The 12,093-nt window shown below is 36.6% G+C and overlaps 2 protein-coding genes across 5 annotated transcripts; both read right to left on the reverse strand.

Annotated features, from left to right (window-relative positions):
* Positions 1-167: 167 nt before the first annotated feature.
* Positions 168-3,897, reverse strand: LOC111795992 (embryogenesis-associated protein EMB8-like). 2 transcript variants are annotated; one of them, XM_023678664.2, is made up of 8 exons: positions 3,264-3,897; positions 2,458-2,586; positions 2,201-2,332; positions 1,288-1,430; positions 1,076-1,173; positions 899-993; positions 765-818; positions 168-607 (listed from the first exon to the last, which is right to left on the reverse strand). In XM_023678664.2, the coding sequence occupies exons 1-8, from the start codon at positions 3,561-3,563 to the stop codon at positions 437-439; spliced, it is 1,122 nt and encodes a 373-aa protein (XP_023534432.2). In that variant the 5' UTR covers positions 3,564-3,897; the 3' UTR covers positions 168-436. The 2 variants fall into 2 exon arrangements, with proteins under 2 accessions (XP_023534432.2, XP_086980467.1); XM_087124341.1 differs by having other exon boundaries at positions 3,311-3,481.
* A 398-nt stretch (positions 3,898-4,295) lies between these two features.
* On the reverse strand, positions 4,296-7,829 carry YSL1 (YELLOW STRIPE like 1). 3 transcript variants are annotated; one of them, XM_023678629.2, is made up of 7 exons: positions 7,352-7,825; positions 7,066-7,238; positions 6,331-6,425; positions 6,079-6,213; positions 5,734-5,923; positions 5,544-5,652; positions 4,296-5,402 (listed from the first exon to the last, which is right to left on the reverse strand). In XM_023678629.2, the coding sequence occupies exons 1-7, from the start codon at positions 7,713-7,715 to the stop codon at positions 4,471-4,473; spliced, it is 1,998 nt and encodes a 665-aa protein (XP_023534397.2). In that variant the 5' UTR covers positions 7,716-7,825; the 3' UTR covers positions 4,296-4,470. The 3 variants fall into 3 exon arrangements, with proteins under 3 accessions (XP_023534397.2, XP_023534398.2, XP_086980274.1); XM_023678630.2 differs by having other exon boundaries at positions 4,296-5,396; positions 7,352-7,823; XM_087124148.1 differs by lacking the exon at positions 6,079-6,213 and having other exon boundaries at positions 7,352-7,829.
* Positions 7,830-12,093: the final 4,264 nt, after the last annotated feature.

Below are 12,093 nucleotides of genomic sequence, written 5' to 3' on the forward strand. Positions count from 1 at the left end.
TAAAAGTTTTGATGATTGTATTATGTTTGTGATAGTCATGTAGTCACATATAGTAACCATGTATACTATGCGTGGAGATGATGTTATGATTGAAAAATTCTTCTATCGTACATCATGATATATACTCGTGTTTTGTACGAGCGACTACATATATGAAATGGAACCGATGATCGAAGGAAGTTGAATAGATATGAAGGTTTCAAATGAAATGGGATGTTCAAGAAGTGTTTCAGAACACTACCAACACAACACTTTGGGAAGAAGAACTAGCTAGAGATACTAAAGGGGGAATTGATTCTAACCAATTCTTATTGGACCATAATTTCTTTATTAAAATAAATTTACACTTACCAATTTTAAATGATCTAAACATGGTATTGAGTTTAATCATTTCACAAATCATAGCTCTATTTGCAATTTTTATACCCATCAATGGCTATGCCAACACCTCTGCTGCAGAAGCTTTGGATGCTTGGCTTTCCAAATGCACGAGGAAATCGATCACGAAAGGATCGGGCCACGGAGCTCCCAGGGGAGCACTAGAGCCTGCAACCCACCCTAGATGCCCACCTTTGGGCGTCACTATCAACAAACAGTTCGGATTTTCCTGCACCAACAATCACATTACAAAAACACGTATGCTAAACTCAACAGGAGACATATTAAACTACCCCTGGGATATGAACATAAAATCTACCACTATGATGATATCATATGATATCCGTTAAATAGTTATCAAATCGAGCCTAAAAGCACATGCGAACCTTTATATCCTCACGGGGGATTGCTTTATCTGGAGCAATTGGATCATTTGCTGCCTGCAAAGAAACAACAGCAGTCTTGTGTTCTTAGAGAACAGTGAGACAAGACAACCCTTAGAAACAAAAAAAAAAGGTACCTGGATGCAAAGCAATGGAATTCTGACATCTTTAATGACTTTTGAACTGCTAGACTTTGAATAATATTCATCCACAGAGTTGAAACCAAATGAAACTGAACGTTGTTCGAAGTTTAGAAACGACGTATACCGACACTTATGTCAATTGAAACAACCGAAAATTAAGAGAAATAATACCGCGAGTTAAGGCATCATCGTAGTCTCTAATAGTCCATGCATTGGCAGCCAATGGGAGATTGAATTCACCAGGCATATCATTGAAGAGATCAGCATGCCTGCAATCTCAGGGGAATCCAGTCAGATGATACAATCTAAGTAAGTATCTAATGATTTTTCAGTATTAGATATATGGTTAACAGAACAGAGACATTTGCACAAAAAAGAATTACTTCTGGAAATTTCGACATAAAGATCGAGCAAGGGCTTTGTCATAAACATTGTTGAAGCCCTTCCGGAAGTTCTCATCTGTAGCTACTAAATTGAAAGGATTACACAACGACACAGCACCAGACAATGGACAGGACATACAATCCTGCAATAAAAATGAACGAGTACAAATGAATTTAAAGAGACAAAGATGAACAACATCAGAATAATTACTAGATACATATGAAACTTAAACTATCTACATAGAGATTTTGTTCTTTTCATTAGTAGTGGATCCCCAGATCACCAAACTCTCGGAATTCAACTTCGCACTATTGGCAAATACGTTATTCAACAAAGAACAGCTTTGTTTGTTTCAAGTTGTACTACAACATATCTTGAAACACAATCAATATCCTAGTTGAAATGCTTTTACGTTTTGCGACAGAAGGCAAAGGGGTGTGAAGAAGGCACCGCTTCACAAATGTCCAATGAGATCCCACATCGATTGGAGAGGAGAACGAAACACCCTTTATAAAGTTGTGGAAACCTCTCCCTAACAAATGCATTTTAAAAACCTGGAGGGGAAGCCTGAAAGAGAAAGTCCAAAGAGAACAATATTTGCTAGCGGTAGGCTTGGGCCGTTACATGTTGAGTTGTCCACATCCCAACAAGATTTGTAGACATGCGCCCTATTAAAACGATGGGTCCTCCAAAATAATATAATATTGTCCATTTTGAACATACATCTCCGAAGTTTTGTTTTTAGTTTTACTTATCCCATCACAACGACACCATTCTAAAGGTCTTTTTCTCACGATTTCAATTCCGAGTTTCCCTCATTCTATGAGATTTTAGGAAGCTTTAGAAAGAATGGTAACCAATAAGTAGAATAAAAAGAAGGATGGAGATTAATAAGAAATGTTTTAGTTTTACCTGTCCCAAATAATTTACAAGAATGTTACCACCAAGAGACCAGCCAACAGCATACACATTAGCCTCGGGGTATCGTGTGGTAACATGTGCAACTACATCACGCATATCTCCTAAAAATGAAGCTGAATAGAACTGCATGTATCAGTGTTGCAAAATATATCATAAACAGGAATGTCGACTCTGAGTATTGTAAAAACAAAATAATCATCTTATATACAAAGTGCTTCAATTCTCCAACATGGAAAAGAATAAAGAACCTGGGGAGAGGTAACAGGACTATTCCCACATCCGCGGTTGTTGAAGACCACAACCCTCCAACTACGATCTCTGGCTCTAACCAACATATGTCTTACATATGAATCTTGACTCCCTCCAGTTAAACCAGGCTGCAAAGATTCAAGAAACTAATATGAAATCCATTGATATGAGTAAGTGTTAGAATCACAAGTACAAAAAAACTACAATGTAACTATATAGTATTATCTAAGAGAAATTAAGGTACGAATTGTCTTTCGAGAAGGTTATCTCGAGCCCACAATCTGCCTGCGTGGACTGATTTCCTAAAAATCATCCTAATTCATACACACTCAAACTCTCTCTGTTTATAAGCACCCTTTGAACCGACTATAAAGTAATTACTATGCTACTACTAATATCCTAATAAGATTCCTACTGTTTCCTTAATACTCTGACAGGAGCCACATTTGCTTCAAGAAATCAACCCCATTCAAGGATCAAACTGCAAGTTTAATTTCAACATTCAATCAAAATCCAAGACACGCAGATTAGAATTAAATGCATTAACGAATTTAGTGCCTTTAAGCTTTCACTTCAAGGATGCCCAATTCGTGAATTGGGTAGTATGCCATCAACATTCAAATAGATACATGACATTCTTTGACCCCATGTTAAATTAAACAAGTGTTCTAGTGTTTATGAATTGGGGTCAACATAATCATTCCCTTCCTAATTCCAGATTTAACATCATTTGGTATACGAGCATCATTTGTATTATATCTAATTCAAAAGATTTTCAGAAAACAAAGAATCAGAAGGCGCAAACCAGAAGAATAAGAACAGGAGAATCAAGAGGCAGGCGGAGATGATCACCGGCGACCCAATCCAAAGCAATGGTGCCATTATCCGCCACACGCAAGCACTCGCGGCGGAGCTTAACCTTGGGGGAAATCCTAAAGAAGGAAGCAAAAATAGTCTCCAAATGGCGATTGGACCCAATTACAGGGAATTTCTTATAGGGTTTGTCCAAGTACTTGAAAGCCGGGAGGAACCGATCGCGACCTCCGCCGACGACCTCCAGCGACGGATGGGGGCGAATGATTCTCTCCGACGAAATCTCCGCCATGATGATGAAAGTGGTGGTAGGATGGGAGGAGCGGCGTCGGTGATTGGCTACTAATACTGGGGAGAAAGAAGAGACGAGCAAGGCGATTATTGGGGAAGAGGAAACGTGGAGCCCAAGAAGGGCATCGCCTTCGGTGGGCAATGAGAAGGAATCGGAGTTGGAGAGATGGATGAGGAACGGCTGTGATTCTTCTTACTTCTCTCCTATACGCCATGATTTTTTATTTTGGATTTTGGAAGGAAACTGATCGGAGGGTCCCCGCCGGAATGGTGGGTAAGCTCCGGCTAGAGGTATTACCAAATAATGGCTCATAGTCATCGTGGGTAATGCAGTCCATTGGTAGTAATGAATATTATTAGTTATTACTTTTTTTTTTACTGTTTTCGAATTTTTTTTTAATACTCTTTTTTTAATTTGATGAACATTTTAAAAAACATTATAGGAGGAATATGCCAACTCTGTTGGATAATACACCGTCTTCTTTGATAGCATCATGTCACTCCTAAATCTTAGTTCTCCTGATTGGATGGATGCTAGAGGGTTGTGAGCCTATTTGATCGCTGGTCATAACCTACTTTCTATCAGTAAGATTGTGACACTCTCTCCACTTATCTAGTCATCATGCTCAATAATTCCTCGGAACATAATAGTAAAATTAATATTTTAATTTTTTTATAACAAAAATATTAAAATATTAATGAATTTTAAAAATATTTTTTTAATTCTGAGATGGAGATAGAAATTGGAACTTTAATCATGTCAAATATGTTTTAACCAAATACAAAAAAAAAAAAAAAAAAAAATAACCCTCGAACATATGGTAAAAGTAAAACCGTGAATTTTTTTGTGTCTCTCTCCTGTCTGCCTTAAATAAATGGTAAAAGTGTGGTTTTTTTTTAATATATTTTTATGATGGCACAAACTTCATACAAATAGGAGGATTAATCTTAGCAAGAGCAAGAACAGCCGCCGGCAAAGTCCAAAGCCCTTCCCCACAAATCAACCCGGAAGCCACCGCCGGCACCATCATCTCCGCCTTCTCCCGATTCAGCTTCCCCCAAACAAACACAATCAAACTCCCCAAACACATATCAATCGCGAAATACCCACCAACCAGAAACGGCACCGCCATCACCATCGGCAACGGCATCCACTTCCCAACTCTCCCGCCCCCCACATCCTTCACCAAGTTCACCCCAATCGCAAACCCAAAAAACCCATAACAAATCTGCAAGCAATGCTTCGGCAACGCCGACACCCCTTCCACTCCCAAGATCGCCATGTTCCTATAAATCAAAGCGTACGGCGCCTTGAACTCCCCGTCCGGATTTCCCACGTCGAATGCCTTGTAGAACAGGAAGAAGCTCAGCGGCGCCGTGACGCAGCCGACGGCGGTGCCAATGAGTTGGCTGACGAACATGGCTCTAGGGGAAGTGGAGGTCAAATGGGCTGTCTTGAAATCCTGCATCAGAATGCAGGCGACAGAGACAACGGATTTGATTAGGCCGCATCCGGCAAGGCCTGCAATTAGGGCGTCGTGTTTGGGGCTGATGGCGGCTAGGATGAAGAGGGCAACCTTTCCGTAGTTGTAGGCCATGTTGATGTCGGTAAGGCCGGCGCCATATGCGTTGCAGAAAGCGAGGGAGGGAGCGAGGATGTATGCTGTGATGACGAAGTACCATTTGAGCTGAGGGAACATTTGGGGAATTACGATGGTGGAGATTGTGGCGAAGGCTAAGTAGCCGACCAGGCAGAGCCAGAGTGGGATGGTTTCTCGCAAGAACATTTCGTCCTGTTTTTCCTCTGTTGCTGGTTTCTCGTTGTCGTCTAAACCTGTTCCTTCCAACAACAACAACCACAACGACAACAACAATATGATGATATGGGTTATTCCCATCTTTCTCATATCAATTTTGCTTAATCAAGGTGATTCAAAAATTTCTTAGTATAATAATCGAACCCAAAAGGTTAAAGAAGAACCTGTTTTGGCTTTCTTGACTCGATGGTGAACACTTACGATGGTTGAAACAAGAATCTTGACAAAGTTGTAAAGCCCATCTCCTAGAATCAAAGCAACAGATAAAAAGACCTGAAACGTCGATGACAGACAGCCCATGAATGAAATGGTTCATCTGAATTAGAATTAAACAAAACAAACGAACAAACAAACCTTATATCCATATAAACTCTTCATGTCACTTTCCTCCAAGCTCTCAGCATACCACCGCCCTTTGACTCGATCAAGAAGAGGCCACATTAGGCCATATGAAAGAACGGCTCCTAGCAGCAAAGACAAGTTCACTAAGTGGGAACAAATCATCCCAGCTCCCACGAAAGTTGCATCAAAATCAAAGAAGAATCTACAAGATTAGTCACGGGTTTAGTTGAAAATGCAATTAGTAATCACGACTATCCACAAATGTACGATATTGTCCACTTTGAGCATAAACTCTCGTGATCCGTTCCTAAATTAGCCAATACAATTCTGAAGAAAGCTCAGGTTTGAATATCATACGTTTGTTTCCAAGCTTTGAGTCCGAAAGTGGGGAACTCAGAGAAGCCGCACTTGTCTTTCCCAGAAAAGAACCACTTGAAGAGAGCCCATAAGAAGCTGAAGGAAAAGTACTTCATGAACCCTTTAACTTGCTTCCTGTCACCAATTACAATACTTTTCTGATATCCGACACATAATAGTAGCATCCCTCCACCTTTTTCAATTAATAAAATAAAATAAAAATAATTGGGATTTTAAGAGAAAAAGTCTTACTTTGCCATCTCATCACCCTGAGTGTGAAAGCCATTTATCAGTACTGCTGTCGCCAAGCCACTAGGATATGTCAATTGCAGGTCCACTATCATAACCTGTGCCACCAATCACTGTATTACTACCCCACTTTTTTAACTTTTACATTTATTCTATTCCACACTCTGATCTCAAAACTTTATGCTTATATCATGTCATAAACGCACCATGGTAGATACCGTCAGCTTTTAACTTTTATTAAAGAGTTTTTCACGCACTTTTAAAAAATGTTTCGTTCTTTTTTAATTAATGTGAGATCTCACTATTTGCTCATACTCGGATCAAGTGTCCTTGCTGACACTTGCTCCCCTCTCTATTTGAGGTTGTTCCACTCTTTGATCGATGAGGGATCTCACAATCTTCTCTCTCAAGCCCAAGTGTCTTCGTTTATTAAATAAAAAGAAAAGTTTGGAATTTGAGGGTGGAAAATGTTACACAGAAAAACGCACAAATGTAGTTCAATAAATCAAGGACAAGTGGTTTCATCTCATTCGCGATGGAAATGAAATCAATCATTAAAAAGGCATACCCTAAAAGATATAATTTTTAATTGTAATCCGATTTTGCGTCATCTTCAAACTTTAACCTCAAACCCTAAAAGAAAAAAGGGCTAGAAAAGCTCTGAAACATGATTAAAAAAACTTTCCCTTTTTCATGTTCTTTTAAGCAGAAGAAGAAGAAGAAGAAGAAGAAACAAACCTTTCTTAGAGGGATCAACACAAAAAGACCCACAAAGCAAACCACAAAAAGAAAGCCAGTCATCCACCCCAATCCTGGCTCCTTCACACTGTATGAAGAATTCCCTTCTGTGTTCACTCCTGATAATTCATACGTCTTCCTGTTCATCCCCAATAGATATGAAGCAAACCCACCTGCATTTTTACACAAATTTCACGTTTTTCTTATTTGGGTCACTCTCTAAATCGCCTTAAAGACAAAAAAAAAAAAAAAAAAAAAAGTAAAAAGCTAAGAGCTTTTGGTTTACCTCCAACCGAGATGCTATAACAAGCAACAGCACAAGTTTGAATCATGGTATTCTCTTGACGAGTAAAGGGTTTAGTAACAAACCCAGCTTTTTGCAGCGTTTTAGTCCAAGTTCGTACGAAGATAAAAGCAAGAAGAGCAGCGGAGACGTTAAGATTAGGGACAAGCCCAGTAGTAAGATTCAATTTCATGGCTATCACACTGTAAACACTTCCAATAATGATACTCGCCGTTACTCCTCTGATTGTCAACTGCCTCGTCCATGGTTGAACCCTCTTCCACCTCGAGTTTCTGCCCGAATCTCCGCCTCGTTCGGTAGCGGTCCGATGAGCTTCGATGGGATCCTTGGCAATCTCGGTAGCCATAGTTGTAGTAGTGGAATAAAGAAGGGAGTGTTGAAATTGGAATATATATATAGAAAGAGAGAGAGCAGTGGTGGGTTTGGATTCTTTTATCTTGATTGGTCACCAGTAATTGATAGGCATTATTATTACAAGGAAGTCTTTGAGGTGTCTTCTTCTTTGTTCTATATTCTCTTCAACTTGAGAAAGTAATGGTTTTTAAGTATGCAAAGCCAAAAAACATACCATTTGTTTTTAGTTTAACCTACTTTCAGATGCTTTTTAAACATGTTCTAGGGTCTTAATTCTGCTTCTTTCCCTTTTGTTTTGTTTTTTTTTTTTTCTTTTTAATTTAATTTTCCAACTTTTTTTATTTTTTTTCATAGGTTAAAAGTAAATATAATTTCGCCAAAAATATATAATAATAACTGACAATCTTGAGTCTTTCCTTTCAGCATCTTCAAGAGTTTCAATTGAACAAGCGCACTCACTAAAGGAAGCCTTTTGAGCCGGAGCTATTACACTTCCTTCAAAGGATGGCGGCTTCCAAGCCCACCTCCTGGTTACATAATCGCCTGCACAAGCCCCCAAGCTCCGTCCTTTCTAGGCCTTTTGACTATTAAAGATTAATTAACTAACTAACTATTTAGCCGCACGGATTAATAATCTATGATGATCTTAGTAAACAGGCGGTGGCCCACAAGATCGATCTCGATATCTTTGAATGAATTTTCCAAAACACAATTTGGAGGTTTTCCTTGATAAGATCGATTTCTCAAAAGAAAGACCTCTCTTTTGGGATCAGTCCTGTCCCTACGATTGTTCTATGCCTGGTTCAGCATCTCGAAGTTTGAGATCGAAGTTCTATGCCCAATTCCCCCACTTGATCGAGCTATTTGACATCTCATTTCTGTTTAGAGCTATGTTAAAATAGTCCCTTAAACTGTCAAACATGCTTAAAGTCTCATTTTGTTTGGTGGGTCCATTCCTTTGCATATATTAAAGTGGAGAAAATTATATAGAAAACGTTTACAAAATCAGTGGAATGTTTTGTATCATCATTGCTTCCACTAATCATAAAACTTTTTTTTTTTTGTTTAATATTATTTAACATCATAGATACGTTGTGGTTTGTTTACGTAATTAATCGCATTAACTAATATACTTATTTTATAAAAATATTCTCGATTAAGGAGAGATACTCTAATTCATTCCAATCAAATAAGAACCGTTTGTCAAAATTTAAGGTAGTTCTTATTAGAAAAATCTATTAAACTATTTTTAATGATTAAGAAAATTAAAATGTTTTAAGATTATAAATTTAAGTAAAGAAATGGTTTTTGGTTTTTAATTGAATTGGGAAATTTCCCAATAATTTCTTTAGGCATTGTCGTTTTCAACGGGCTTTCCAATCAATTCAACTTTCTACATACCCATCAATTCCTTCAATGCATTAACTTATATCACTTATACTAAAATGTCTATTATCATAAATTAATTACCCATAAATACATTCCATTAATAATAATACACTATTTATTAATTCAATATATATATATATTTTTATTTAAACAATCATTTGCGTCCCTGGTCAACATTTTGACTTTGGCCTTCAAATGTTTTGTTGTATTATGTGACCAATTAAATGCAGTCGTTACCAAGTCGATTGCGAAATAAATTGTACTTTTTTTTTTTTTTTCCCTCTTTTTCACACAATAATTCCCATCTTGTAATTATTGTAATATTTTGGGCTTTGAAGCAACTTGTATATGGTCTTGATTTCCTATACGTTACTCAACACCTCCATATGTGACTTCTATGATTAAGACTTTAATTAGGAACTAAGTTGGAGTAATAATTGTGTCATAATTTTAGATTTATGCAATTAAGAATTCTCATAAAAATAAACACTAGAGTTTAGGTTAAAAATAAAATACATTAATAATGTTAAGATTTTTTTTCTCTAAGATCTCACATTAGTTGGGGACGGGAACGAAATAATTTCTTATAAGGGTGTGGAAATCCCTCCTTAGTAGACCCGTTTTAAAATCGCGAGGCTGACGGCAATACGCAAGGGCCAAAGTGGACAAATAGTTGTTACAAATAGTATCAGAGGAAGATACGGAACGGAGGATGTTGGGCTCCAAGGAGGTGAATTGTGAAAGTAAATAGATTCTTTGTGAAAGTAAATAGATATTTTTTATCTTTATAATTAATAATGGTGTAATTAAATAAATAAAATATTTGGAATGAATATCGATCAAAGAATAAAAAGGAGATTCAATTGAATCAATTAAGAAGATTATTATTATGATGATGATGGGTTTGGCTGGTTTGATTATTTGTCACACATGCAGTCCAATCCATGGAAACATCACCTTTTGTCTATTTTTCTAGGTCAATAATTTCATAAACTTTGGCTCATTTGAATCTTAATATTATTTTAAATGCAATACAAGATTTTGAGTCTTCTCGAACAAAGCATCGTAGAGTCTCTTTTCATGTGTCTACTCTTAATCTTATTGAGAGTTCATTCTTTCCATAGGCTAACTCATCGTTTCTAGAGTGCACATTGTCAATATTTATAGAACACAACATCGTGACATCACATTGTGAAATATACATGGGTATCGACCATTTCATATCAACCATTTGCTATAATCCCTTCAAATCTCTATCTTTGTTTTATTAAATTGAGATAGCTAGCCTTACATATATCCTACCTATAATCTTTTTCCTTTTTTTACTAATACGAGATTTTCATCGTATTGAGAATATTTGCCACGGAACTTAAAATCGCCCAATAAAATAAGGAATTTTTAGACCGAAAATGGGAAGTGACATTTGAGAATTAAAAAGATATTTTGATGAACTTTTATAATAAAAAAAATAAAATAAATACATCTCATCACATTCCATTTGAGAGAAAAGGCTATCAAATCAGTCCACATCCCAAATTGTGTTTAGATTCTGAGTGTTTATTGAGGAGTATGCTCACCACATGGCCAATTTGGAGTCCTCTCCTTTTGATCATGTCTATTCTTTGAATTGATTCTATCCTCTCTTTTTTTTTTTTTTTTTTTTTTTTTTTTTTTTTATTACTTTTGTAAGAGAAAGGAATAGTTTGAGGTTTAAATTTACTATAAGATATGGTTTAATTACGAATTTAAATCTCGAATCAAATTCATAATACTTGCATACTTAACTACATAATTTTTTTTTATCCAACAAGATTATTATTTCTTAGCGTTGATCGTATTTAGATATATTTGTTCGGGTTAGATATTTTGACGGTGTCGCTATCCATTCAACTAAACTAATACTCAAAAGCACCACCACTACTACTCATCATGTCAATGTTTTGTAAGGTTGTGTTGATTTTAGCCACTCAATGTGGAATTGGGGTTTGATTTCCTAGTTCTTACAAGTCCTTTTCCCTACCTCTTCTTATTCTTGGCCCAACCCATTTGGCCCATTATTTAGGGGCCTTTTTGACTTTTGCCTTCTTAATTGACCCAACCAATGGCTCACCATTATTATTCTTGCTTCCAACCAATGGCTGCTACCCCTCTCCAAGATATTACTATGCCTTTGCCTTCAATGGTTCAAAAAAAGTGTATACTTCTTTAAGGAATAGTATCTAAGTCTCCCCTTCATTTTATCTATTTAGAATATTAAAAAGTTTAATAACAATTCAATTATCTCCCAAATTTTTAAATATAATCGTGTTTCGTTTTTCCTATTAGACACTATATATATATATATATATATATATATATAATAATAATAATTCTTTAATTTAATATCTACTTGGTTGATATTCCTATTTGTCTGTCCTGATCTTTAACATAGACTTTCACGAGTCAACAATTTGATTAAAACATTGAGCGTAATGGAGAAATTAGGGAGGAGAATTTTAGTATGAAATAAAAATGACAACATTTATAGGTTTGATATATGCCCTAAAAATGTTGGGTTTAATTTCACAATTTCAAAATGTTCACGTGTACAAAGAATATTTATATAATAAAATTATTTGATAATAATATATTTTCATTTTCTTGTCTTAATTAAGTTAATAATTTTTTACATAAGTTAAGAGATTTGAACCTTTAGGGTGGGAAATTTCCCAAAAACATAACGCCAGAAAATGTCCATACCTCACAGCCTGGCATCTGCATCGATCAAATCACCAAAGGAACGGCTCACAATAGAGGTCCACAGAAAACCCCGTATCCGCGAAGCACCGGATTAATCACTCACCTTTCACGCGTCAAAATACGAAGTGCAAAGGCCACCACCCAAATTTGTCCGCTTGTCCACGTCATCATAAAACCCGTGTGCTTCCACCCCTGGGTTGGGGAAAATTATAATTTCTACCCCTTTCTATATAATCCCTCAA

This window comes from Cucurbita pepo, chromosome 5, assembly GCF_057944985.1.
Source record: "Cucurbita pepo subsp. pepo isolate OVF chromosome 5, ASM5794498v1, whole genome shotgun sequence".
NCBI lineage: Eukaryota > Viridiplantae > Streptophyta > Magnoliopsida > Cucurbitales > Cucurbitaceae > Cucurbita > Cucurbita pepo.

Bases quoted from the DNA above. Each gene is read 5' to 3' on its own strand.
- LOC111795992 (XM_023678664.2), bottom strand. From the start codon at position 3,563: ATGGCGGAGATTTCGTCGGAGAGAATCATTCGCCCCCATCCGTCGCTG. The intron at 2,587-3,263 runs GTTTGCGCCTTC...GAATCTTTGCAG, and splicing joins CTCCTGTTCTTATTCTTCTG to CCTGGTTTAACTGGAGGGAG. The intron at 2,333-2,457 runs GTTCTTTATTCT...TGATACATGCAG, and splicing joins GTCCTGTTACCTCTCCCCAG to TTCTATTCAGCTTCATTTTT.
- YSL1 (XM_023678629.2), bottom strand. From the start codon at position 7,715: ATGGCTACCGAGATTGCCAAGGATCCCATCGAAGCTCATCGGACCGCT. The intron at 6,426-7,065 runs GTTTGTTTCTTC...TTGGTGGCACAG, and splicing joins TGTTGATCCCTCTAAGAAAG to GTTATGATAGTGGACCTGCA. The intron at 6,214-6,330 runs GTAAGACTTTTT...AATTGGTGACAG, and splicing joins CAGGGTGATGAGATGGCAAA to GAAGCAAGTTAAAGGGTTCA.